This window comes from Colletotrichum destructivum, chromosome 4 (genome assembly GCF_034447905.1).
Source record: "Colletotrichum destructivum chromosome 4, complete sequence".
Taxonomy (NCBI): Eukaryota; Fungi; Ascomycota; class Sordariomycetes; order Glomerellales; family Glomerellaceae; genus Colletotrichum; species Colletotrichum destructivum.
The window spans coordinates 3,561,981-3,588,581 of NC_085899.1; the positions used below are offsets into that span (position 1 = coordinate 3,561,981).

Consider the following 26,601-nt stretch of genomic DNA (forward strand, 5'->3'; position numbering starts at 1 on the left):
TTAGTGCCTTGCGGTCGCTGTTTCGCGATCGCTGAGAGGTTGAAAATTAAAAGTGGAGAATGGTGACAGGCATGGGTACAGGGTCTTATGTCCTCGGCCGCTTCCATTGCCCAGGCCATCTAGCAGTCATGGAGTACTGTGCGCAGCTGCAACAGAATTAAATGACACAGGTACTAATGGCAGAAAAGGGTTATTGGAGTGCATGTCGACCTCCGGGACCAACTGGAAATTAAGAGGTGCCAAGCTAAAACCTTTGGGATCTCGAAACCAGGTACCTCAGGTTAAGCCTAGCAGGAATAGAAAACAGGATTCTTGTGTAGTTAGTACTTACCTATCTTGGAGTTTGGTGATTCGGAAACGACCGGGAGGGCTTACCACTCACTAACTGGACCTTGATCAGCATGAACCACTCTCCATAAAATGCACCCTTCCCGTCATGGATAACGACCTGCCATATTGGATATGTCTCTTGTTAGGTACTCTACATAATACTATTGGACTACCCGCGCAATGAGCAACCGGCTGTGGTTCCAAGCGGCCTGCACTCCGCCAAGAACCTAGCCAGTGTCTCGTGTTGGAGTGCCTAAACATCATAAGAAAGAAATGATGAGCGAAACCAGATTCAAGCCGCCCTGGTCTGAGCGCAGCCACGGTGGCTGCCATATGTACACGTGGTCCTGCGTGCGATAACGATGCACTTCCACTCGATTATCACACAAGTCATCCGCCCATCGTTGCCGTATCCTGTGTCGCCTGCCCTCCGGAATGCAAATGCTGACATAATCACAAACCCGTTTATCTATGCGTGCTCGCTCCCATCTTATGCAAAGCCGAAATAGTCGCTTCCCGCTGTGATGGCCTTCATGAGCTGTTGGCGAAGCATCTCGTAACTCTCGTACTCGGGGAGGTCAAGTTCTACATCCATGCGTTAGTTCTGGCCCTGTGGTGTCTTCAAAAGGACAACTTACGGTTGAAGCATGTATGGGAGCTGGGGAGTCGCTCTTTGTTGCCGTAGTCTCGATGGATGTTGAAGCGGTTGACACCATTCATACCCTCCAGCTCCTTAAATCCATTGAGGGGTACCTTGCTGGTTCCCGTCACGAACTGCAATAGCTTGGCTCGCTCTTCCTTGTCAAATGAGCGGATTGCTCGCCAGAACCACTGGATCTGCGGGGACGACGGGGTGTAGTTGTGGTATTCCGTGTTGCTCTTCCAATCGTCGACGTCGATGTCGGGCAATCCTGAGATGAGCAGCTCCAGTTCCTGCTCGTTGAAGATAGAGATGAGGTCCGCGGGAATGATGTCGTGGAAACCTGGCAACATTGTTAGCGGGACGACACCGTTTTCTATCGTGACGATGCAAACTTACCCTTCAAGAAGTGCTCCATCTGCTCCTTAACAGACGACAACAGCTTGTGTTCCACAACCAAGCGCACGTAGTCGTGCTTGTTCTCTTCGGTGACAGCAATGTCGCGGCCGTTGGGGCACAGATCGACAGTCCGAGTGACGCCGAACTCATCGTCCTCGACCGAGAATGTCTCAGTAATGATGTCTGTGATGTCATTGTCGAGCATCCAAACGAGGGACTTGTAGTAATCGGGATCAAAGGATTCCATATCCTTGACGGATACGGACTTGCCAAGGATGCGCTTGTAGACAGCGCGGCTAAAGTAACAGTCAAGTACGCGGCCCTCGTACAGGGCCTTGCCGATGATGCGCCCGATGAATTTGAAGAACATGAGATGTTCGTCGTTGATGCCACTCAGCTTGTTGGGGTGGAACGTGGTGCGGTCGGACGAGACCGGAATGAAGAGGGCGTAGTTGGCATCGAACATCTGCCTTGACAGGACCTGGAACCATTCGCGCGTCACACCTCCAGCGTCCACGCCCTCCTCGTTGTGGAAGCGGATGTTGAGCTTGCCATACTTCATCTCGTCGCCGGTCTTGAAGTAGAGTGACTTGAAGGAGTCGTGGAAGACATGCTCGCGACGGACAGAGAGCTGCAAAGCCGGGAACGACGGTCGTTGATTGTTGCTGGAACGGCTGTGCACGCTGCGGTTGAAGTAGTTCCGCTTGTTGTCGAACTCGAGCACCTTAGGGTTCTTGACTAGAAGCGCAAAGGTTCCGGACATGAGCTTGGGGCTGTTGCGAACCAGCTCATTCAGGATTCGCCGATGTTCCTCAGTGAAGGTGAAGAAGAGCCCAGCCATGCGGTTCTCTGGCGGTGGGCTGGACAGCAGCATGTCTTTGCTTGTCTGGTTCGGCGCCTGCGGATCATCGTTCATAGCGGTATTCTTGCAGACGACCATGAGAGACTCGATCAAAGGCAAAAGGATGGTAGCCACATTGACCATGTTCTCTCTCTCGCGAATGGCGCTGAGACAGGCGCTCAATTTCTCCCACATCGTCGAGAAGGTCGAGTTGTGGTAAAGGGACGTGACGAGATCCTGCTTTTCATTGATGCTGGTCTCCGCCTCTTCGTCCGCCTTGTCGTTCTTCTTCTTGTTGTCAAACAAGTGGTCCAGCGCGGTGAGAACGCGGAGCAGCTTGTTTTGCTCGGAAGCACCGGGGGAGAACTTGGCAAGCGCAACACCTTGAATCTCGGTTCCGGACGTCGCCTTCTCGATGTGGGGAAGAAGCTCATCGAGATCCGCCACAATGTTCTCGCTCAGCACACGGGCTTGTCGGACCAGCTCTTGTCCGAACGTAGCCTTGGCGCCGGGAATGGCAGAGAGGTTCTTGATGGCCGAAATAGTGTTCTGGAAGGTCTTGGAGCTGCACTCGCGGGCGACGAAAATCTTGATAACAAGCGTCAGGTTGTGTGGCGGGATGACGGGAACCTGCATTTGTCGAGGTGCTTTCTGGCTCGCATCTGCCTTGTCGTTGCTCTTGGAGTTCTCTGAATGGGCGCCTGCCTCGGCACTCGGCACCTTGGATTCCTTGTTTTCGGCATTGGCACCTGCATCGGCAGTCGTCGCTTCGGGAGCTTCGTTGTTTGCCGGCTGGTCGACTGCGATAGAAGTTTCGCCAGTCTCTACGGCATTTTCCGCAGCCTTCTCCTTTGCCTCCCGGACGGCCTTCTCCAGGGCTTCGCGGCGGCGTCGTTCCATGGTTGCCAGGGGCACGGTGATCTTGTTAAGAAGGTCGGCCAGGTACGCCATAACGACCGAGCTATCCATAACCAAGTCTCGGTCAAGAAGACTGAGCAGGGAGTTGATCGCGTACTTATGTGCCTTGGAGTCTTTGGTCTTGCCCTTTCGGCTGAGCGTACGCTTAAGAGAGGACCCTACTGCCTCATGCTCTGTCAGGAAAAGCATCGGGATGTGCGGATTCTTCGTCGAAAGATCTTGCAAAAGATCCAGGCATTGATGGACCACCATAAGCGGCGAGATCTCTGAGTTGGACTGTTGTTGTACGGCGGTGCTCAGGGACGTCAGAGTGCGCTTAAGATTCTGAGGGGTCTTCGGGTCCGCATCCTTGTCCTTTGGCTTCTTGGCTTTGAGAGACAGTTGGCTGAAGCTGCGCTCAACAGCATCCATATCTGTGCTTCCCTCTTGCAGAATCAACAGGATGGTGCTGATCACCTCCAGGCGGTTCTGTCGGTTTTCGCAAACATCGGCCAGGACACTGAAGAGGTAGTTGCGGATGGAACCGATCTGGGCAATGAACATAAGACGGAGAAGAGTGGCGACTCCAGCCTTGTCCAACATTTGTACTACGGTTCGTCGCTGGACCTTGTTCTCGGCAGTTTCTCCGGACTCGGCCGGCGGCGCACCTGGGCGACGCGCAACCACAGGCGGGCTTCTGCCTGTGGCAGCAGGATGAACGCTGTGCTGTTGGGCGAGTAGGCGGGCTTGGGCGGCCATTTCGGGAGGTAAATGGTCCATGATGTCTTCTCCCTGATCCATGAGTACCTGCTGGCGCAACTCGGGGGGGAATGTCAAAAGGATGCTTGCAGGGTCCATGTCGACCGCAATCTGGTCCTGTCCTGCAGTCGCCACCTGGCGGCGTTGCTCGTCTCGCTCCCGTCGGCGCGCTTCTTGGCGTTCCTGCTGAACGATTTCCAGACGCAGATCTTCGGGGAGGGCATCCAGGAATTCTTGGAAGACCTCGCCTTGTTCGCCAGTGGCAGATTCATCCCGGGCCTGTGAACGTCTAGTGCTGACAGTCTGCGCAATGACTTCTTCCCTGAACTCTTCGGGCAGGGCAGCGAGATACTCGGGATCAATGCCAAGTTCGGTGACATCGACCTCCTCGCCTCGGATTGTTGTCAGAACACGGCTACCGTCATCAACGGTGTCCTCTGCGGAGGGTGCAGATGCTTCCTGTGTCTCGACACCTTCCATGACCTGAGACACAGCCGCTTCCGGGTGGTTTCCTTGAGCAGACGTCGCATCGTTCAAACCTGCAGCGGCTGCAGCTTCAGCAGTCACGCGCTCGTGCTCTTCGCGCTCTTCCACTTCTTTTCTCTCGCGAAGAGCCTTTTCTTCGGCATCCTTGGCTGCCTTTTCTCGTTTTGCTTGCTCTTGCTGCTGCTCAAATTTCTTGCGCTCCTCTTCCCGAACCTTGCGTCGCTCTTCTTCTTCAGCCTTGAGTTTCTTCTCAAACTCCATGGCAGGAGGGACCAGCTTTGAAAGGATGATGTTGATAAGCTTCTGGGCTTTCTCGACAAAGTGAGCGCCGCCGAACACAATTCGGGCCTCTTCCTGGTAGCGCTCAAACGTTGTCTCGGGCGTAAAGGCAACAGCTTGTTGAGGCTCGTGGTAGGTGGTTTCGCGGCGGTTGTCCGCTCTGGCATCACGGGGTGCAACGTGGTATTCTCTCACTTCGCCACGTCCGTTCTGGGTGATAGACAGATGGACTGCAGACTGGCCATGACGCATAACCGGTAGAGACGCAACCAAGTCGTTCAGAATGGCAATAGGGCTGTTAGATAGATGCTGCCCAGCAGGGCCGAAAATGTCGGGAGGCAGACGCAGGCCAATCAAGCCGGAACCAGGCGCAGGGCGAGGAGACGCATCGCGGCCCTGGCCGTTTCGACGCAAGAGAGGGTTGACACCATCGTCGGCATTGTTAGGTACCGCATTCGGTCTGTGTCGGGGGGAGAAGTAGCTTCGGAAGTCTCCAAGGGGATCGCGACCACCGCCAACCATGAAACCTGGAGGGAACGGGCTGCGGTGTCCATGGCGGTGGCGGTGAGCTTGATGAGGATGGCCGCCGAATGGCTCGACAACCAAGGTGTCCCATCCAAGAGCAGATGGGAGGTTGGGGGGCGGGTGGTCGTCTGGAGAACGAAAATAGTTAGACATCGTGGCGAATCGCAGTGCGTGATTTACTTACGAGGGTAGTCCTCATCATAGATGAGTTCGTCTTCTTCCATATCCTCATCGTCATCCTCGTCGTCTGCAAGCAAAGTTAGTAGGGCCTTCGGATATAAAGAAGAGAATGAGTTCGTTTTCTCACCATCTTCGTCACGGCCGTCGTCAATGTAGTGATCTCCGAGGTCGTCCATATCGTCGCCCTCGTAGTCTTCAGGATCCATAACTGCCCGGGCCAGGTTGTCAATGATATCGCCAGGCTCCATGCCGTGCATATGAGCTTCTTCGAGCTCTTGAGCTTCGGCCTCGTAGTCGACATCTTCATCATCCTCGTCCTCTTCCTCGTCCGACTCGCTCTCCCAATCCGAGGCACCGTCATCCTCAATGGGATTGCCGTCTTCGTCGACGATCTCTTCCACGATGTCAACGTGGTCATCCATGTCTTCCATGTCGTCGGAATCCATTTCGTCGTCTTCACTGAGTTCGTCGTCATCTTCGTCCATATCATCATCCTCATCCATGATGACTTCAACGACGCCAGGCTCTCCATGAAGACCCTCAATCTCACCCATTTCACCAAGCTCTTCGTCTTCGTCACTGACGCCCCCTTCACCATCGTCGGACACGTCTTCGTCGCCGTAGTCAAGCTCGTCGCCGTATTCGTCGTCATACATCTCCTCATCGTCGTCTTCTATATTTACGTTAGGCAACATTCGACAATCATCGAGGGGGAGGAGGTTCGCGGGCTCACCGTCTTCATCGTCAGACTCGTCGTCGCTTCCGCGAGGCTCGAGCATTCCGAGAGTCGAGTTGCGATAGAGATCTGGCGTCTCCTCTCGATCGTCGTCCATGTCAGACATGGACGACGTTGAAATGATGTCGTCTTCCGCATTCTCAGGAAGGGATGTCGAGGGAATGACATGCGAGCGGCTCAGTTCCTTTGCGGTATCTGTAAGGACGCGAAGAACTCTGAGGACGTATTTGATAGCACGCTTGACACCGGCGTGGCTCAAGTCAACCTCGGCGATAGACGAAGTCAGCTTGTCGAGGTAGCCCTTTTCATACATCATTCTGCGCAACTGCGCCTGAGACCGGCCTTGCGCAGAGTCGAGAGTGCGTTGGGACGTAGATTCCTTGTCCTTCTCGCCAATGACGTGGTTCATCAGCTCGGCCAGACACTGCATCTTGGGATAGCGTGTGTCAACAGGCTCCTCTGGCGTTGCCGCGCGTTCGTATGCCTTGAGAATGGTGTCCAAGACAAATTTGCGAACAAAAAGCAAATCAGGCTCGTCGTCATACTCGAACCGATCCCGAGTCTTGTCAATAACCTTTTCGCCAGTCTTGGCCACGAGTGCAACAAGAACCTGCTGGGCCTGGGCAGATGTAGCAGCCTTTTTCTTCGACAGAATGCTATCTCCATTGTCACTAAGATTGCCTTGGCAAAGCAGGTCATGTATGAGGTAGTTCAGAACATTCGACCGGGGCTTGACGGGCGTGTTGGTTTGCATCGGTGCGCTCCGCTTGAAGTTTATAAACTCAACCTTCGTTTGATTGTAGCTTTGAAGGAGCTCGGCGAGGCAGTTGAGCAAAAAGCATCGATAAATGAAAATGGGGTGGTCCTCAGCCTTGAAGACCGGCTTGGACGACTTCTTATCCTTGTCCTTGTTGTCGGCAGCATCCTGGCTGTCCGCCGCGGCGTTTTGCGATCCAGCTTCTGCGGTAATGGCGCCAGGCGACGCAGTGCCCTTGTGGTCCTTAGCCGGCTGCGAGGATTCTTTGTCGTCGACCTCTCGGTAGTTGAGCAGTTCGCAGAGGAGGAAGTGGATGATGCCATGGGGGTTTTCGACCACCGGTCGCTTCAGTTCAGCTACCGGCTTCGGCGCATCCGCCATCTCCTTGTCGTCCGTCTCCGTCGATTGCTTGACGTCGTGAATTGAAAGGTCTTCTGTGGCCTGTACAGCCGGCTCGACAATTGCGTCCTTATCAGTGGGGCTGGCCTTGGCCGCGGACTCGGGATCCTTCAGTGCCAGTTGATTGGCACGGCTACTGCCCTCACTCCCTGGAGTCCAACGAGATAGTTTGGTCATTTCGTTGGTGACTTCGACGAAGAGATCCGGAGAACGCAGGGCAAGGGGGGCCATGTTGCGCAAGTACGTGCTGAGATCCAGGTTCCTCTGGGTACGCTGAGGATTTTCAAACAAGTTGCGGATCTCGGCGCGCATGATCTGCTTGAGAGTTTCCTCGTCCTCCACGATGTGTCTCAGGATCGCCATGATGCTGCCGGTCGTCTTGCTTTCTTTTAGACGCGTTGCACCTGCGCCAGCGAGCTGCTTGGCCATAACAAACAGACGTTGGAGGTTCTTCTTCTCTCCAACCTTTTGCGCAATGGATGGCTTCCGCGTCAAGATGAGAATGACTCGGAGTACCGACGTTGCAAGAGTCTCTTCTTTGCCGAGAACGGGAAGCAGACGAAGAATCGCTTCGAGAAGCGAGTTTCGCTGATCGTCTGACACAATCGGATTTCGCTGTGGGAGCACCGGCGGTACAGCTACCTCACTGTCGGTAACCGGAGGCTTCCAATGAGCTTCAAGAGGCTGCTCATCATGCGAAAGCAGCAGCTCGACGATCAGTAGAATGTAGGGAATCCAAGGAGGAAGCTCTTCATTCGACGTCGGAAGGACCTTCAAGTTGAGGAATGCGATGTACTCATCCACCTTTTCTCTCAAAGTATCGATGTTGCACTTGAAGAAGCTCTTGTCCTGCATCAGGAGAGCCAGAAGGTGAGCGTATGCGGCAATGCTAGTGCCGTTGGATTTTGAGTCGCTGTCATCGAAGGACAAGGAGGTCAGCGCGTTCGCCAGAGTTGCGCCGACTTCGTCTCGAGCGTCATCGTTCTGCTGGCGGAAAACCATTGCGCTGATGAGCTCAGAAAGCTCAATGGCCGAGTGCGGGTGAGCCCGGACAATGTCAAGAGATCGGTCAATGAGGTTCTCCCGCAGCTTTGACCGTTCGTTGTCCAGATTCTCCTTGTTTGTCGGACGGTTCTCGGCCTGAACCTGGTCCTCGGCGGCCGCTGGGGCAGAGGTGATGGTTCTGGTTTGAGCTTCCGCGGCAGCAGCAGGGGTTCCGTTCCCGTTGCCGCTCGAGTCAGTGGGTGCTCTGTCGCCTAGATCGCCAAGAACGGCGTCGCCAAGCAGACGATCCAGCTCCGGTGTGGCGAACTCGGGTGCCATATCGACTGCCATTGCATCAGCGTCGGCGGGAGCTGCCGGTACGGACGCCTCAGCTTGAGCTGGGGCACCAGATGGCTCAGGTCGCCCGGTGGTGTAGACGTCTTCGGGGGGCACAGGGTTGCGTTGGCCTGCTTTGCCAGCCCTGTGGAGGCGGCTGTACTCCGTTGCAGATGGTTGGTTGCCATTGGCTCTGAAGACAGCTTCGCGGGCTAGGTCCAAATCAGCACCGTCTTCGACAAGCTGGGCAATCAAGATATGATGAGCCTGCCAGTTGAACGGGACTGGTGATTTCTTAAAGAGCTCGACAGCAGGCCTGTCCCGAGGGGATGGTTCGTGGTCGCCCGCGGAAACGATCTTGAGAATTTCGATGACCTTGGCCACCGTGTCAGGCCGTAGTTTCTCGATCAAGGAGGACTCCCACGTCTCACGAATCACCGGAAGAACAGCCATTCGCACATCCACAACGATTTGCTGAGAGATGGGGGCTTCGGGGCGTCTCTCCATTGCGCGAGGCAAGAGGCCAAATTGTGCAGATGAGTCAGAGATGTTCTTGCCGTTGACGAGAGCCGCGAAAAACTCAAAGATCTTCCCGAGACCGAATGACGCAACCCTAGCACTAGCACTGGTCCCGGCATCAGAATCTCCAGTGTCCTTGCAAATCTCGGCCGAGAAGCGGCGCACCATGGCCGTGAGAACAAGGAAGCCGCCCTGCTCCAAGAAGGCTACCAGTACCGGCATGACGACCAGGATGAATGACCGATCGCTGGAGGATCGTGAAGAGTCCATCAACATCTCTGTCAGTGTATGGAGCATGATGATCCAGTAATGGTACTCCTTGGCCGTAGGCTCAGCAAGGCTAACTGAAGGAGCCAGCTGTCCCAGAATCGTGCCAGACAGCTGCCTGGCCAGATCAATGTGCTTCGGGCGAGAGTAAGGGTCGCGCTCGCGTCTCGGGAAGAGGGCCTTGCCTAGTTGTTGAAAGAAGGGGAACGTAGACGGTACCATTGAATGAAGTAGAATGCGAAGCGTCTCGTAGTTACGATACCGAGGTGTCGCCTGCTCCTGCTTGCTTGGGCCTTTGGGCTGAGCACCAATACCCGCCGGTGGGACGGCACCAGGGGTAGCTCCCAAGGGCTCAACTGGCGCCGTGACGTTCTCCGGCTCGGGCTCACCGACCGTCTGAGCTCCAGCGGGTCCACCAAACGAGACCATAACGTCGCTGCCGGGAGCCGGTCTTTTCGCCCACCAGTGTTGAGGTAGAACGTTGTGCTCTGCGCCTTCCTCCGCCAGGACAGCCTTCAGAAGAGGTCCTAGTGACTTGATCAAGTCTAGATAAGAGTCAAACACGTTGATGGGATAGAGCTGAACCGAGTTGGAGCGCGGTGACGACGTGAAGCACTCGTACAACGTCTTGATGAGCGACTGTGCGGTGAGAAGAGCCTTGACCATCTTGGTGCCATTGTAAATCCTTTCTTGCGTCTCAGTATCAAGGTCGAGGACTTGGTCCACGGTCAACTTGTCATCAGGAGTCAAGAACGGGCCAAAGTAGGGCGAGTCTTTGGTGTACTCGGCCAATGGCTTGAGCGCCTCCACAGAAGCCTGGGCGCGTCTAAGCAAAGAGGGTAGACCGAGGACCGGAGACTGTTCAACGAGCTGGGAAATGACCAAGTGCAACGTCCGGGATGCGTGCGAATCGCAGAAGTCGTGCGGGAGACTGGGCAACTCAGCGACGTCTAACAACAGCTCAATCCCTCCATGGTTGATAAAGTAGGCCTTCAGCGTGTTGTTGTTGAAGTAGGCGGAAAGGAAGCTGGACAAGGCGTAGACGTAAGGCGTGATGTCATCATAGGCCGTTGCGGAAGAGGATGGCTCTTCACTGCCCAGTGCTGCCTTTCGAGTTGAGGTTTCAGCTGCATCCGACATTTCAATGTCTGGGTCGCCACTGCTCTCCGATGTCTTGCCCTTAGTGGAAGGGGAAGCGAGGCGCTCCCTCAATGCCTCGTCGGCGGCAGCGGGCTTCTGTGCACCATCGCCCAAGAGAAGTTTCGCACCCCAGCCGGCAGTCTTGGCTTTGTAGATACCCAGAGACCTCACCCGAGCAACCATGTCAATGACAGCATTCGAGATTGGACGTCTCAGGTTGGGATGGTGCCGGGCAAGCTCATCAAAGCTGGCTCCGACGTTGCTGGCAAGATGAGGATCGGTTTCCATGGTGTTGACATGTGCTGGGCTTTCGAATATTTCCAAGAACGACTCAAGGGCGCGTGAAGATGCCACCATTTTCATACCAGCGTTGTTGAGGCAGATCGAGTTGAGGACCTGCGGCACAACGTTGATGGCATCAGAGGCTGGCAAAATGCCTTGCGCCAGCGGACGGGTGTCGTGAGATGCGGCCAACTCATCCTCGGGGGGTGGGTGAGGGCGGGTGTCAGCCTCGATCTGCGCAGGGGCGTTGAGTACATCGGGACTGCTCTCATCATCGTTGCCCTCACGGTTGCCCTCGGGTTCCCCATCCGCCGCCGTTTGCGTCTCCGTGTTGTCTCTTGTCTGATCCTCCGATTCCTGCGGCGGCGGAAGGGTTGGCTGAGACGCAACAGGGCGGCCGGTGATGGCTTCCAGGTAAGCAACGATCATGCCAGACTCGGAGATGGCGGCGAAGCTCGTGGGGTCGTTGTTGATGAAGTCGCTCAGCACCGCGACCGTGTTAGTCCACAAGACGCAGCCGAAGCGCTTCGTGTTCTGCATGATGTCCCGGAGGCTGCCCAGCAACTCTGATTTGTCTACAAGGTTACGCAGGAGTCTGTCGGTGTTCCCGCCGTAACTGTACGAATTAGTCATCATGTGATGAACGAACTTGAGAACCCATTTCAGCGTCTGCTGCTGATTGTAGGGAATCTCATAATCCACGACCTGACACAAGTGTTCTGGCTTGTTTCCCTGGCCAGACTCAACCAGCTGCTTTGCATCGGCTACAGTGGTAACGAGAAGGTCGGATATGGCGTCAAGACCGGATCCGCTGAAGAATGTCTGGAAGGCATTCTGGTACGACCAGATCAGACCGTCAATAAATGCCAAGATCATGGATTGATTGCGTTGAGCAACATCAGACCTGATCTTGAGAATCTCCACCAGGATATCCATGAGTCCAGCGGTAACCATTTCAGCGCCGATTCTGGTGGACATTGCCAGGTGGGTGGTCAGCGAGAAGAGGTTGGTACGCCACTGATCGACCTCAGTAGTATGGATGCCGCGATCCGGTTCGTCCGTCTTCATGCCTGCAACTGCCTTGCGAATAACATACAGAAGGATGCCGTGGTTGACGTTGGCATTCAAAGCGGACAGAACATCTTGGTATCTCGCCGCGTAGTTGGAAATGACTTCAAGGAGGGCGAGAACAATGGATTGGAGCCAGAGAGGCACCTGGATGGATCCATCTGCCGGAGGGTGGATGAGTTCAGCCAATTGATAGGCCAGCTGATAACGGCGAGTTTCATCATTGTCATGACGCAGTACCTTTTCGAGGAAGGTAGACTCGGGATGAATGTACGCCAGGTTCGTGATGGCAAGCAAGCGGACGGCAAGGGCTTGCTGCCGGGACTCCGCACCACCCAGAAGCGCTTTGGCAACTCTCAATCGGTTGAGAACCTCGTATTTTGTCGAAGCCGGCATATCCTCGGGGCATCGCGAAAGGAGCTCGTAAATGGAGGTAGACGCCACGATTGACTGTGGCAGGTCAAACAGCCTCTGACTGGAGCTTGCTTGCTCACCGAAGTTACCAGGTTGCCGGACACTCAGGGGCGAAATATCTTCAGCACCGGGCTGACGAGCCGAGCGAGGGGTGTTGTGCTGTGATCCGGCCGTTGTGCTGCGTCTTAAGGGGGTGGGCGTGGAAGGTATGCTCGACGCAACACGATCTGAAGCGGCCGGGATGGTCGGGTCTTTCGCAGCGGACGAAGCCGTGTAAGGGACTTTGATGTCGCCCCAGCCATTCCAACGGGTGTTGTCTGATGTAAGAACAGACCCCAGATCGTTGGCAAACATAACCGCTGCATTCTTCTGGCTTGTTGGGTGGACCTTGTCTTTGCCTTTGGTGCTGGATGTGGGCGTGGCGACGACCGCCGAGTCCGAAAGGCTAACGATCGGAGTCTTGGAGAAGGGCAGTGCGAGATTTTGTACGCGGTCGAGGTCGATCTGGTAGTGATTGCCCAGCAAGGCCGTGCTGACTGTTCTAGAGGCACTGCCGATTCGCTTGACAGAAGCTTGGTAACGCTGTGCCAACTCGGCGCTGACTTGCAGAGTGGCGAGGAGGACTGACAAGGCGGTAGTGTTGAGTAACTTGTTCAGCACCATGCTGCTGGAGTAGATGCTTCGGTTGCCGCAATGCTCCAGGAGGGTACGGGTGAACTTGAGGACAGCCTCAATAAGCTGCCTGTCACCATCATCCTCGTAGCCCAGCTTGGACAAGCCCTCGGCATCCCATATCTGGTCACCGTATGATTCAGTCTTGGTGCCTCGATTAAGGAGAAGGTCGCGGCTGAAATCGCGATTTTGGGGGCCCTGATCGAGATTATACGTGGTGGAGAAGCAGTCCAAGATGTTGTCGAATCGGTTGAGGAGGGGGATCCAGTGATAAAGATCGCCTCTCGGGAAAGGCCATCTCGTCGGAAACTTGGAGAGGTGGTCTGGGAGAAGAGGCAAAGGGGTCGAGCAGGCCGACGTGACGAAGTCCTTGAGCCATGGAGACTGCGGGCCATTAGCCGGGCTGGCCGCCGAACGAGGACACACAAAGAGCAGGCGGAGTGAACTTACCAAAGTCTCGGCATGCTTAGGCTGCATCTGCTTCGTTATCTTCCCCATCGTGGGCGAGCGCGGCAGGGCCGCAGGTTCATAAGTGCAGCCTTGCTAGCTAGCCCGGGTCGGAAAGCAAAGTCTTGATGGGGCAACGGGGATCTTGTTGACGCTGGCGCAAACGGAACGAACGCGTCGCGGAATAGGGAGTCCTTGTCTTTGAATAATGTACAGTCGAGGAGGGAGGATAAAAAGGAAGAGGTCAAGGTTTCCGATCAAGTAAAAAGTTGAGGGGGAAAAAAACCAACCGGGCGACGACGGGAAATCTTGGGTCACCAAGGTAAAGAGGTGCAAGGCCGAGTGTGCAGGACGTCCTTGCAGGCTACAGTACCAACAGCTTCGCCAATACCGGTGAGTTCAAATGGTCGTCGTCGGCGTCAGGTGGGTGCGCGTCGCTCGGAGAAGGCTTCGTATTTTCCGGGCGAGCAACAAGTAGCAGGGTCGATAAAGCCGTCGGTCGCAACGAGTGTCGGGATATTGGGGCGAGGTGAAAGTAAGAGGCGGGATGAGATGTTGGAGAGAGTGGTGGAAAAAGAAGTTGCAGATGTCAAATCGGTAAGGAAAGGTAGGTGCGGTTATAGTGGGCCCTTTGCGTAATAGCAAGGAAGGTAGAGGTAGCTTCCTAGGAAAGTGCCCTCACTTTTTGGCTCACAAGTCAGCGTCGGGTGGTCTGCCGCCTTGTGGGCGGTCAGTCAGGGTGGGACGAGCAGGCGGGCAGTTAGCTGGCGCACGTGTTTTGCGCACTGTAAAGACTTGTGATTCCCTCCGTGTGGAAGACAGTGCTGATGGCGATGGGAGAACAGTGGCAGCGGTATGACGGGAGGAAGGAGGATAGCGGGGATGTGAGCGCACGCACGGTTCACCTCTCGCGGGAGGGGAGGGCTCCTCGTAGAAAACGTCTTGGTTCAGAGGTACGTACCGCAAGGTAGTGGTCTACAACCATAGGTCTATCCTATCGAAATAAGATGGCGGCTTGTACGTCAATATCTCCTGAAGAAGGTAGTGAGTTTGGGGGCAGAACATCATCGTCCTGGGCCCATCAAACTAAATACGTTGCTCTTGAGTATTGCTTCTAAGCTTTTAATCACTGTATTTGCTGGCCTCAGAGCGTGGACAAAGAGAAAAACGAACCATAACATAACCAGTCCGAATCTGTTGTGGTCTTCACCATCGCCTCCTCTCTTTACGTACAGCAACGATGTATGACAACATGCGGGCCTCGAACAAGTGGAATTATGAAACTACCGGCCCAACCTTGGATTAGCCTCGAGGATGCAATCCCCACTCAACTACGTCGGCCGCGATGAAAATATTGAACAGTCTTCAAGGCCCACCTGGGTGTCCGGAGGTCAAAGGCGCGGTTCGATGTCATCATGGGGCTGTCGTTGTTCTGCATATGCACCCGGGTCTCGCGCTCTGGCACCCAGATTGTGTTCTCTTGAGATGCTTTGCGTAGCCTGCCGATTTGAGAGGCCACCAAGGGCCAACACCTTTCCGTGATGGCAATGACTGTATGGTGACCAAAATCCATCGTCGGCAACGTGTACTGCTAGAAACATTACAACAACCAGCCATGTGGGAAGGTGGCATCGGGCCAGTCCACTTCGCATGCCGTGCGCTGGCAGTGTGAGTGACTTGTCAGCTCTGTCCAAGACAAGCCCGGACGCAGCCCTAGTCGCACAGTCTACATCCAAGGCACTTGCTTGTCTGTTTAGAAATTGCGGGAAAAGCAGATTGTTCAGTCTTGGGCTATGCAACAGCAGCTACCAATACTAATATGGCTAAATAAATGTAACCTATGATGACTCTTACACTTCTGAGTACCGTTCGGAGTCTTGTGTGGCAGATGTAGTACTGATCGCGGCATCTCCGTGTGTGGCTAGAAACAAAAGAATTGGGTGACACGCAGAACATGGGGGGCTTAGGAGCATTCCAGAGTCTCGAGACTTGCAGACCTGGGCTGGTTGAGGGCTGGCCAAAATAGGATTTGCATGCAGATTGCGCGCCGAGAGCTACAGACGCCGCGCCTTTCTGGTGCCCATGCCAGGCATTCCATGTCAGCTTGATAACAGTAACGGTGGATGGGACAACTGCCGTCCAACGGCTGCCGCTCCTGACGCCGGATCCTATCTATACAAAGGGGAAGCGGTGCCAGGGCGCCTCGGTGCGGTCGTCCCCGAAGGCCCCGTTCTCAACCAGAACACCGGAGGAACGGCGTAACGCCGGGCCTGCAGGCGGCCGGCATCTTTTAGTGTAGGTAAGGTACAGAGGTACTGTGGTGTACGGATGACTAGGTCGAAAAAAGGGGGAAGGGCGGACGAGATCTTACCGATATACAACGGCGTGAGGACATCAGGATCGTACCAATGAGGAAAGGCTGGTGCTACCAACGGTGTACTCAGTACGCCGACGGCTGGCCGAGACATGACACGTACCGGGCAGGTATCTAGTCATCGTCCCTCCCTCACCCCCGATTGCTCTGCTTCGGCTACTCAACCATCATGCCAACCAAGAGGCCAGCTTGTGCTGCAGGGGCTGCAGGGGCTGCAGCTGTTGGACCGAACACGACTGTTTGAAGACAAGCTCGTCTCGGGGAGGCGCGCACACATGCCCAGGACACTAGGAGCCAAGACAGCAACAAACAAACAAGAAGACGTGGTACAGCGGCACTTCTTGTTGGCGCTATACCAGTCGACTCGTCCCCTTCTTCCCCAGCCCTGAGGCGTCCATTAATTAGGGAGGGCATAGTGCCTAACTAACATTTACCGGTACTCTTACTTGGTACTCGGGACGGGGGTTACCGCTCTTATGGGTACGAGAGTAAACGTTCTCGTACCCATGAGATTGTTTTGCTGAAGATTGGGGAGGCTATTGGAAAACCCAGACCGCTACATCGGACCACTTCTCTCAGATCCAGGGTTGCAGCCAATTCTTTCGAACACGCACCTGAGGGCATGTCACTTAGCGAGAGGACCAGATGAACCGAAAAAGCTTCTGGGAGGCTGAAAAGGGCGTAGGAGTTGCTGGGCAATCATCAAGAAACAACAGCTCCCCTGCCCGTCGATCCCGGCCAATTTCCTTTGCCTGGCCCCCGCGGCCTGTTTAGTGTTTACCCGTCGAGGAAGAGGGCTCGCCCCTGTCGTTGATGGCATTTTGACAGTGTTTCTGGCTGGCTGGGAGGGTGCGGGGGGCTGGCTTTCTGAGCTCCGGACATGAGCTCGCGGCATCCAGACCCCCGAAACAGAGAGCGATCCCGTGCCGTAAGCGGCGCGCTAAGCTATCAGTGGTCGACCGTTCTCTTCTCTCCCCCCAATGTACCCTGGCCGCCCCCAACGCAGTCTTGAATGCACCTATAGAGAAGACCACGGTGGATGTCAAGGACTCAAGGGTGCTGAGCATTGAAGATGTGGGCGAATGATATCCGCATATGGGGCTCACTTCACAGTCACTGTTGTCCACTCCGCTGCTACTCAGTACGGGCAGACTGCCTCCAGGTCCCCAGTCAGGTAGGTGGGTAGGAGGCAAGTACAGTGCCACTATGCAGCGCTGTGACGATACATCCGGAGGGTCCTGTCCCCCATCTGCGGTGAGGCTCAGCTTCATTCGATTTCGATTAATTCCCCATTCCCCCCAACCCGAAGCAGGTCAGAAGAGAAAGGGAAAAAAAAGAAAAGGGAGGGAAGGGCAACTCGTTGCACGCCACACCCGTTCTTCGACTACTAACCTCGACCCTCGACCCGTCAATCCTGATCCCTTCGTCTCTTTACTCTCGGTCGTCCGTTCTTCTGGCAAGCTCACCAACAAGATCATCACAGCAACAAAGCAAACCCCTCTCAGCGTCCCCCCTCGTCCCTCTCCTCGCTGCACTTCACGAATACCATAGCACCGTACCACAAAGTATTCTTCAGCAGCACAGACGACACAGTGTACAATCACCTCCCTACCTAACTACCTTGCATTACCTACTTGCCTTAGTGCTGGAACGCCCACTCCCCCATTTCCATGGCCACCAACTGAGGTACTAACAAGTCCGACATTGACTGGAGGAGAAAGAGAAGCCCATCCCACCAAACTGCACACACACACTCACACCTACAACCCACCAACATAGGTCAGCGCAAGTTGACCTACGATTCTCGACCTCGCCATGTCCCAGCCAGACAAGCCTGCTGCGACCATTTCGCCCGAGGTCACAAAGGAAACGAAAGACAAGAGACTTTCGACCGACTCCGATTCAGATGAGGAGAATGTAAAGGTCCCCTTTCCTCCCTTGATGCATCAACCACCCGCCCCGGACTTGGGCCAGAGGCTGCAGCAAAGAACCTTCATAAAGGGGCATTGTTTGCTAACGTGACGGTACGAGCAGCAGGATGCTTTCGAAGACGCCGCCGTCGACGTCGCCGAGGTAGCTGAGGTGGCCGAAGTCCGCTCCCTTACCCAGAGGACGCCTTCGGTCTCGAAACCGCCGCCCACCGAGGAAACGGACGCTGAACCCCCGAAAAAGGAGGAGATCGAACATGAAGAGGATGCAGCAGCTCCGCCATCACCGGCAAAGGAAACCAACCACTTTGTCGACGAAGAATTCAAGAGCGACGACGACTATAGCGAAATTAAAAGGAAGGCGTCTCCCGTATCCCACCGTCTCTCCAACACCTCCAATTTGGACGACATCAAGCTGGACGACGACCACCCTACTCTGCAAGAATCAGGTTTGTTGTCTCGCCGCATAAACCGATTGACGTATGTCAATATGCTAATTTAAATACAGAATCGAAACCCATTAGTCCTGTCGAAGAGAAACCCCCGCCCAAGAAGATGTCCATTAGCAGCATCACCGGCGCCCTCCCATCCATGCCATGGTCGCCGCCAGCCGAGCCATCGCCCGCCAAATCCCCTATAGTCCCAGCCGCGGCCCCTCCGCAAACCGCTCCTTCTGCCGCACTGCCACCACCCCCAGGGCCGCCGACCAGGAAGCTCACAAGTCCCTTCTCCTGGCTGTCCCGCAACAGCACAAGCAAGGAAAAGGAGACCTCGCCTCCTCCTCAAGCCTCCCCTCGACGCAATACTGCCAGCTCCATCGCGACCTTGACAAGCAACTCCGAGATGATGCTCGGCAGGCTGGATGAAGAGAAGGAGGGGGCCGGCGCCAGCGGTGTGCCCCGCCATAGCTTGAAAGATCGCTTCAAGATGGTGCGGCTACGGGAAGAAGCGGGCATCACGTTGCCGAGCGACGACGACAAACCTGCTCCACCCCCCAAAGGACTGGGTTTGAGCACCCCTCCTGCACAGATCGGCAACGATAAGGAGCTGGGGGCTGACCAGGCACCGAAGTCGCCACTACCCACGACCCCGAACCCGGCATTGGCACCAGGGACGGTATCTGGAGTCTCGGCCGGTCCATCTGATATGTCGGATGCTCAGGTAGACTGGGATCTGTGGCAGTCTGTCGTCTACGAAGGCCCAGCGGTCGTTGCGCGAACGAGCTCCGAGGAGTTGAACAGGGCTATAGCCAGCGGTATTCCTAACGCCATCCGAGGAGTCATCTGGCAAGTCTTGGCCCAGAGCAACAACGAAGAGCTCGAGATCATGTACAGAGAGCTTGTGGTTAGAGGCACTGATAAGGAAGTCAATCGGAACAGCCAGAGCACCGTCAGTTCGGGAAGCAACGGAAACCTCAGCATACAGAACGATGTTGTCAACTCTTCTGCGTCGTCGATTCATTCGGAGCATTCGGGCGCAAACGGCATGCCCTCGCCCCACGAAAAGAGCGCCGAGGCCGTGTTGAAGGCACAGCAGGCGGCCACCGTGGCGAGGCAAAAGAAGCAAAAGGAGGACACCGCCATGCTGCAGAAGCTGGAGAAGACCATTCGGCGGGACCTGGGCGCGAGAACCAGCTTCTCCAAATACGCGGCTGCGGCGGGGCTCCAAGAAGGCCTCTTCGGCGTGTGCAAGGCATATGCTCTGTTTGATGAGGCAGTCGGCTACGCCCAAGGCATGAACTTCCTTATTATGCCGCTCCTGTTCAATATGTCGGAGGAGGAAGCATTCTGCCTGCTGGTACGGCTGATGAACCATTACCACCTACGCGATCTCTTCATCCAGGATATGCCCGGTCTTCACAAGAACTTGTACATCTTCGAGCGCCTCCTCGAGGACTTTGAGCCCGCTCTGTACTGCCACCTCCGCCGCCGCAGCATCTCACCGCATCTATACGCTACCCAGTGGTTCTTGACGCTCTTTGCCTACCGCTTCCCCCTGCAACTTGTGCTGCGTATCTACGACTTGATTCTATCCGAGGGCCTGTCGGCGATTCTGCGCTTCGGCATCGTCCTGATGCAGAAAAATGTTGCCAACTTACTCGCCATCTCGGATATGCAGCAGCTCACAGTCTTCCTTAAGGACAAGCTATTCGACGCTTACATTGACACGGCACCGAGCGCCGGAAGTATCTTGGAAAACGGCTTCTTTGGAAGCTCCAGTTCGAGCATGGACAAGGAAGTGTACCGCGCCGACCAGTTCGTCAGGGATGCTTGCGATGTGAAGATCACCCCTGAGATCCTGAAGGCTTACACCCTCGAATGGGAAGAGAAAACGAGGGCGGAAAAGGAACGTGAGGCAGAGCTCGAGCAGTTGCGGAGCGCCAACATCAACTTTGCCGTGAAGGTGCGCAAGCTCGAGGAACGTGTCGAGGCGTATGACAGCGAGCAGGCAGCCCTCGCTACGGAACTGGTTCACACCAAGGTCGAGAACGAGGAGCTCAAGGATGAAAACGAAAGTCTCAAAGGACAGGTTCGCGAGCTGCGTAACGTCATCCAGAAGCAGCCCGAAGAGCTCGAGAATGCATGGAAGGCTGAGCGCGACGATCTCATGAAGCGCAACCAGAAGGTTCATGAGGAGAACGAGAAGTTGGAGAAGGAGATGGCAGAGTTGGAGGAGGAGCTTGTGCAGACCAAGATGCAGTATGCCGAGGTGAGACAATATTTCTCATCCCCTCAAACTGACCACCATTCACTGACATTCATGACAGATCAACTCTCAGCACGAGACACTTACACGGAAGTGGACGGACCTCAAGCGACAGTTTGCCTGAAGTGACGTGTCCGAAGTACAATCCTGGTAAACCCAGAAGCAGAATTCTCTGAACATCTTAATGTACAAAAAGTAATTATGGCTTCCCATTAAGAATGGAGAGGTTTGTGTTGTGTGCTTGCTGGCCGAACGCACATCTGGGCGCCAAAGATGGCTATGGGGGCAACAAGGAACCGGGGAGGAGGATCCAAGAAATGGACATTCATGTTTGATATCCCAAGAAACATTGCAACAACAGAGCTGTAGGAACACACCGGTGGAGACAAGCACAGGCGTAGAGTTGACATTGGACTGGCCAGCCGCCCCTGACATCAAAACGGGGCCTATGCCGGAGGAAAGCCATGTCGAGACAAACGGGAAGGAGTTCATGGCGATGAGTTGGCTTCCTTGAGTAGAATTCTACAACTACGACACCAGTTACAGAATATGGCAAAACAGCACTTCACGTTAAATAAGCGAATGAACCCATGTGTTTGAGGCAGGCAAAAACTTGGTGGTATAGTCTTTTTGAGTCTTCCTAATAACCCATAACCCGTCCGTCGGCCCGGTTTGCTTTTTCCCCCGAGCCTACATAGTGGTATTGCAGGCTGATCACACCCCTCGTTGGCGGTTTTGCCAGACTGACTAAAAAGCAAAACCTGTTGAACACCAAGAACAACCTAAGAGCCCGATAAAATGTTTTTTTCATTCCCGTTAACGTGAACCCCGTGAGAGAGTCAGTTATCTAATGTTTCCCCCCATCATGCCGTTACCCCCCAACGCGACGCTGGTTAGCAAAACATCACAGTACTCGTCGTGAAAACGAAGAGCGTGACGTCTACTTGTGAAGCTTGCGCTGGTAGAAGGCGAGCTCCTCACCCTCAAGGATGTATCCGTCGCAGCGACCAGACTGGCCAGGACGGGAAGAGACAACGGCGTACAGACGACCGGCCTCAAACTGCTTCTCGAGGGCGTTCTCGACCTTGCCCTGGGCGGCAAAGCGCTCAGCCTGCTTCTTCTCGACCGAGTTGGACTTCTTGGCGTCCTCCTCCTTGGCGACAGTACCGGCGGCCTGCTGCTTCTGCTGGCGGCGACGGCCGAGGTTCTGGCCGTAGTGGGCCTCGTACCACTGACGGAAAGGAGCGGCGTCGATCTGGACGACGGCGGACTTGGTCAGGGTGTTCGTGCGGACAAGCTCGTTGTTGGAGGGGTGGTAAGCGACACCGATGACACGGGTCTTGCGGGTGCAGCCCTCGGAGGCCCAGGCGAAGTTACCGCTGTCGAGGCGGAGGGCGCGGTACTTGTGGTTGCCGCCGCGGGTGCGGACCGTGTGGATTCGCTTGGGGCCGATACGGGTGTTGGCACCCTGGCGACCGGCCTCGAAAGCGCGCTTCTTCCCTGTTGAGCAGAAAGGTCAGAACGCATGCTTGGTAAGAGCATACGGGCTTTCGAATATGTTACGCACGGTAGTAGGCGCGCTTGGCACCGGAGGCGGAGCGCTTGTGGCGGGAATCTCTAGAGATACCCATGATTGCTTATGCTGTTCAGAAGAAAAGTAGTTAGCACAGGTTCTGGTCAAATGTATATGCGACATCAAGGGAAGGGACTGCAGTGGGATTGGTGCTTCCAAGTGTCGCCAGGGAGATACCGCGAAATGCCTTTCTTTGCTCTGACGGAGAGCCAGGGGAACGAAGATAGGAACATCGAGTTGTATCGTCCACTGCGACAGTGGATTCGAAGGGCAAATTCGAGTCGGGATGCTGCTGCGTCTACTGCTCGTTCAACTAACCTGATGGTGGCTCAGAGGCAATCGACTGGTGGCTGGCCGGCGTTGGGTGGTTGGATTGTCGAGGTTGTCGGGAATGAACTTTTTCGGGAGGAACGAGAGAATCGAGGAAGACCGCCTGGTAATTTTTTGTGCGGGCTCGCTAACCCCACAGGCACGAAGTTGGAAAGGTGCACGGACCATGCTAGGGCAAGTTTTGCGCCTGAGGTTGGGGGTTGGTCGTACATGCTCTTAAGGGTGTTTTAATTGGCCGCAAGCCGGGATGGGGTCAGTCTCCTGATGAAATCTCACCGTGTCATGCAACACTCACTATTCATTAGAGCATACCTTCCAGCATCAGAAATACCTACCGCGCTTCTCATCTGATACATCTTCCCTCTCTCTTTGCTTTTCAAACATATCCACTAATAGAGCCTAGCAGGGTAACAATTTTAACGGAGATTCGTAGGATTTAAGTCGGGTTTTTGCCCATGTAAAGCAGTAAATCCTGTAAAGTGAAGGGCGATTCTCCAAGTCATTGTAGTCGATAGGTGAGACATTTTGCTTTAATCCTTTCCGGGGAGGTTGTAGGTACCTGGTAGTGGGATACAGACCGAGCGCGACTCATCGTCAGAGTTGAGATGTCTCAAGCCAATCCATACTTACACCAGTGACATGAGCAACGAGAACCCGGGGGCTTATCATGAAGGTGATGAACCATTTACTCTTGAATTAGCTAATGCCCTACTGGCTCAATAATCACCATCACTTGGCATCGCAAAAGTGCACCTTTGACTCATCCCGAGCACCAAGAGAGCCTTGAGCATACCAAGATGTACTGCGACTAGCTCGGCCCGGAGGCCTTCATTCGCCTTATGAAGAAACAAACTCAAGTAACCAGACTTGCCAATCTCTCTGTGGCCAGATTGCGCCATTCGCAGGTTGCCGCGGTCTCCTCACAGTTCTAAAGTATCTTGTTGGCTTCGTGCCGGCATGGAGCGTGGCGACGAGCCCTTCCGGTCCATAGATCAGGGAGAGGCTACTCGAGATGATGACTAGTTGCAGAGTAGGATTTCAAAGCTATGGCGCCATCTCGAGGATGCCCTTTTCCGCTCACATGAAGGAAGACCTTCGCAACAAGATGAGGGTCTCCATATGCTGGGCAATGCTTTGGTCTTCCACGGCCAGCCTACCTACCGTGTCACCTATGCAACCTTTCAAACAACCGCAAGACGCTTGCGTCGATTCAATGTTCTATTATAGCCTCATCCAGGTTCCAGTATGCATACTTCAACTTCCCTGTCATACAGCCCATCAATCCAACGCTTGAAAGCGGTGGTTATGTCATCACCAGATCTTCGTTAACTTACGTTAAAAGAAACTATGACAGCAGACTACACGCCTGTTTTTTTTTCCTTTTTCCGGGGCCAGAAATGACCAGGCCAAATCCCTTGTCATGGGTTATGTTGAAACATTTCATCTGGTTCCAATGCCTTTTTGTCAGATTTCATGGGCCCTCTTCTCTCTCTGCCACTGGCGAAACGAGAGGGGGAAGAAGGGAAGAGCCACCTCATCCGTAACGCAGAAAGGCGGACACAAAATTTTGTCTCCTCATCGGATCCGGGATCGTGTCCCACACCCATGGCTTATCCGGGCCCCCTTACAAGAGCCATTAACCTACCCGCTTTAAAGAGTCGGGTCTTTCAGGCGTGGAGTGTGTCAAGCAGAGACAAATTGCTTCGCGGAATCGCGTCAGTGCTCGACATGCTACAAAACCCCCGATACGGAGCCTTCCCGAGCCACTCAACCTGGCTGACAGAGACCTCATCGGTTTCCTGATGATCACTCGCCAAAGGAAACATGCACACAAATTGCCGATGGGAAAACATAGAGGATTGAAACTTTTGAAACAAGTGAATCGGCCTGTTCATATGCAGGCGTTGTATCGTCTAGCGATCATATGTAATAGAAAAAGGGGAGGCGAAGCCGGCAGGCAGTCAAAGTTGACTTGCCTGTTTGCCAAGTGCTGTGATGCTTTATATACATTAGAAGTAGCCGTTACGGCTTTCTCGGCGACATGCGTATATACTGGGCAACATGCCCAAAATTGCTTCCCAACAAGAGGGCATTCAATCATCGTCTATCCAACCCGTTCCGTTATGGATGTTCCCCCGACTTTTCCGCCTGGCCATCGGCCGTCCCGCGGGGAAATAAGGGTCCTCCATCACGTACTGTGACAGTGGAATGTTTGATATTTGTGATGACTGGGTGTCGTTTTTCACCTTGATGATACCCATTTCCACGCTGTGCACCAACGATGGCCTGTCGAGATCCAATGGCAGGATGATATCCATACTTTCGGTGTTGCTACGTGTCGTCGAAGGGCCGTAAGAGCTCGAGCTCACGGACAGTTTTCCGCCGGCTTTGCCTTGTGTTGCGCGGGCGTACGCATTTGGGCCAATGGTCGGCTTGGAACCGCCTATCGTTGTTCGTTGATTTGGGTAATATACTTTCGAGTACTTGCCCGTGGACAGACCGAGAGCCTTATTGAGGGCGGGGAATCGTGATATCAACGGTCGTAGAGACGGCACGCCGGAGCAGATGATGAGGGCGCAGACCTCGACTTCGGACCAGAGCAAGGGATCAGCAACCAAGACTGCAACCGTTAGCGGCGGACTCAATCTTGACCCAGGGGTCACATACAAGTAACGTCTTGGTCAAAGGCACCGATATAGCTCACTCTGATGACTGAGATGATACATACACTGGAAGCTTTTAGCCGTGGATCCTGCCGGTATTGAGTAGAGCACTTACAGCAAGCCCAGAGAGAGCATAAAAATAACACCAATCCGTTTCGCAATCCGCAGTTGCAACTTCCAAATGGTCGGAATTGGTTGAATGAAGAGTACCAAGTCAGTCAACAGTTTGATGACGAACTATCTCGAGTCAGCCAACAAATTTTCAGTGCTCTATCGGTCTTGCCGATTGCTTCAACATACAGCAGAGTAGTAAAAGATAGTCAAGTCCAGGCATGTCCCGGGCACGGATGGCGTCCAACCACGCTCGACAGGAGTACATCTAAAGATTACCACCGCTGTCTCCTCAATGCCCTCTGCAAGTAGCAGAATGATAAGAAACTTGTTGATGCGTTGATAAATCTGGTCGGGAAGCAGCCGCAGGTAAAGCACCGCAAACGACATCTTGACTGTGACGAAAGCCCAGATGTAGGTGAGCTGTGTGACGACTTGATACTAGACGAACTTCGTCAGCCTCCATCAGCTAACCTCTCTTTAGCTATTTACCAACCCTGAGAAACTGTGCAAAGTCTGTCTTGGAGACGTCTTCGAAGTGGGAACCCAACCCAACGCCGGTCACTATTGTAGGTCAGCTTGAGTACAATCAGTAGGCAGACGAGAAGCAACTCACTGGCAAGGATTGCACTGCAAAGCGCCATGGTGAGTACCTATCTCGGTTAGAGAGGATTTCGTAAATCGACGTCATGCTTAAATACCCAGCTGGTGATCACCAGTGCTATTACTTGTCAGCTTGACCGTCGTAGTGCAAAATTCTCGACGATACTCACTGTCGTCCCACCCCAAGCTCCGCAACAGTACACTTCGCACAAAGGTCCTCATCACGACTGTCAGCGTGATGAGGCTCATCATCACGATGGTCACGCTCGTCGTTTGAGCGACCTTTGTGTCCGCCATATTTGCCAGTTGTTACATTCAGGTCGAAGGAGTGAATTTCTCAGAAACAGATCGTCACAAGAAAGGGAGGGGGGGAGAGGGTATGTTATCATCGATCCAGAGAGGAGGTCCGGACTAAAACCTTAAGGGATGTTCCATGACTGACAGGTGGTACACTACGTATTTGCCTGACAAGGTCAACGTTGATGCATTGAACCAGGACTGGGAAAACGAACCCACACCCTTCCTTCCAAGTGCTGTCTGATCTTTCCAACGATATTCCTAGATAGCCCTTGACTTGGTGATGCCGTGCGTGGGCAGCCAACTGATATGAGGCAAGATTCGCTAGGGGCTTAGCTGATGTCAAGAGGCGGTCGAGCGTGAACTTTCCGCGGACTGTTCAGCGAAGAGGTCTGCTTGCGAAACCCCTCATTGGGAGGTTAAACTTCCAACAGCCAAGTTTCAAAGTTCAAAGGCCGGTTGATCGCTGCACGGAAGGCTGTCCAGAACATCAGGCTCCAAAGAAATGGATTCCATGTGAAAAACTGTTAAAACTTCGGTTATGATTGGTAGAACAGGACGAGAAGCCTAACGGCTCGTGGCCATCGATGGGTCGGCCTTGCAAATGCACGCAGGGGAATCCGGGAAAGAAGTACGGAGACGCGCAGCAATGCAACGAG

General features: G+C 54.3%; 4 protein-coding genes across 4 annotated transcripts; 1 reads left to right on the plus strand and 3 right to left on the minus strand.

The window, feature by feature from the left end:
- Nucleotides 1-447: 447 nt before the first annotated feature.
- On the minus strand, nt 448-13,980 carry CDEST_07007 (Putative HECT domain, HUWE1/REV1, ubiquitin-binding, HECT, E3 ligase catalytic). Its single transcript, XM_062923166.1, has 7 exons — nt 13,361-13,980; nt 6,070-13,294; nt 5,464-6,009; nt 5,341-5,403; nt 1,370-5,284; nt 969-1,313; nt 448-915 (listed from the first exon to the last, which is right to left on the minus strand). Exons 1-7 carry the CDS (start codon nt 13,406-13,408, stop codon nt 821-823), a joined length of 12,237 nt encoding a protein of 4,078 aa, XP_062779217.1. The 5' UTR covers nt 13,409-13,980; the 3' UTR covers nt 448-820.
- A 3,066-nt stretch (nt 13,981-17,046) lies between these two features.
- Nucleotides 17,047-20,984, plus strand: CDEST_07008 (Putative Rab-GAP-TBC domain-containing protein). The gene is made up of 4 exons (XM_062923167.1): nt 17,047-17,648; nt 17,763-18,108; nt 18,168-20,368; nt 20,427-20,984. The coding sequence occupies exons 1-4, from the start codon at nt 17,547-17,549 to the stop codon at nt 20,487-20,489; spliced, it is 2,712 nt and encodes a 903-aa protein (XP_062779218.1). The 5' UTR covers nt 17,047-17,546; the 3' UTR covers nt 20,490-20,984.
- Nucleotides 20,966-23,049, minus strand: CDEST_07009 (Putative ribosomal protein eS8/ribosomal biogenesis NSA2). Its single transcript, XM_062923168.1, has 3 exons — nt 22,257-23,049; nt 21,933-22,007; nt 20,966-21,865 (listed from the first exon to the last, which is right to left on the minus strand). Exons 2-3 carry the CDS (start codon nt 21,994-21,996, stop codon nt 21,306-21,308), a joined length of 624 nt encoding a protein of 207 aa, XP_062779219.1. The 5' UTR covers nt 21,997-22,007; nt 22,257-23,049; the 3' UTR covers nt 20,966-21,305.
- A 1,119-nt stretch (nt 23,050-24,168) lies between these two features.
- On the minus strand, nt 24,169-25,979 carry CDEST_07010 (uncharacterized protein). The gene is made up of 8 exons (XM_062923169.1): nt 25,816-25,979; nt 25,744-25,763; nt 25,659-25,695; nt 25,539-25,606; nt 25,232-25,483; nt 25,047-25,168; nt 24,936-24,997; nt 24,169-24,888 (listed from the first exon to the last, which is right to left on the minus strand). The coding sequence occupies exons 1-8, from the start codon at nt 25,940-25,942 to the stop codon at nt 24,362-24,364; spliced, it is 1,215 nt and encodes a 404-aa protein (XP_062779220.1). The 5' UTR covers nt 25,943-25,979; the 3' UTR covers nt 24,169-24,361.
- Nucleotides 25,980-26,601: the final 622 nt, after the last annotated feature.

Excerpts from the sequence above, each read along its gene's own strand:
- CDEST_07008 (XM_062923167.1), top strand. The coding sequence starts at position 17,547 with ATGTCCCAGCCAGACAAGCCTGCTGCGACCATTTCGCCCGAGGTCACA. Across the intron at positions 18,109-18,167 it reads CCCTACTCTGCAAGAATCAG|AATCGAAACCCATTAGTCCT; the intron begins GTTTGTTGTCTC and ends ATTTAAATACAG. Across the intron at positions 20,369-20,426 it reads CCAAGATGCAGTATGCCGAG|ATCAACTCTCAGCACGAGAC; the intron begins GTGAGACAATAT and ends CATTCATGACAG.
- CDEST_07009 (XM_062923168.1), bottom strand. The coding sequence starts at position 21,996 with ATGGGTATCTCTAGAGATTCCCGCCACAAGCGCTCCGCCTCCGGTGCC. Across the intron at positions 21,866-21,932 it reads TGCCAAGCGCGCCTACTACC|GGAAGAAGCGCGCTTTCGAG; the intron begins GTGCGTAACATA and ends TCTGCTCAACAG.
- CDEST_07007 (XM_062923166.1), bottom strand. The coding sequence starts at position 13,408 with ATGGGGAAGATAACGAAGCAGATGCAGCCTAAGCATGCCGAGACTTTG. Across the intron at positions 13,295-13,360 it reads CTAAGCATGCCGAGACTTTG|TCTCCATGGCTCAAGGACTT; the intron begins GTAAGTTCACTC and ends AATGGCCCGCAG. Across the intron at positions 6,010-6,069 it reads CGAGTCTGACGATGAAGACG|AAGACGACGATGAGGAGATG; the intron begins GTGAGCCCGCGA and ends ACGTAAATATAG.
- CDEST_07010 (XM_062923169.1), bottom strand. The coding sequence starts at position 25,942 with ATGGCGGACACAAAGGTCGCTCAAACGACGAGCGTGACCATCGTGATG. Across the intron at positions 25,696-25,743 it reads CACTGGTGATCACCAGCTGG|GTACTCACCATGGCGCTTTG; the intron begins GTATTTAAGCAT and ends TAACCGAGATAG. Across the intron at positions 25,607-25,658 it reads TTGCAGTGCAATCCTTGCCA|TGACCGGCGTTGGGTTGGGT; the intron begins GTGAGTTGCTTC and ends GACCTACAATAG.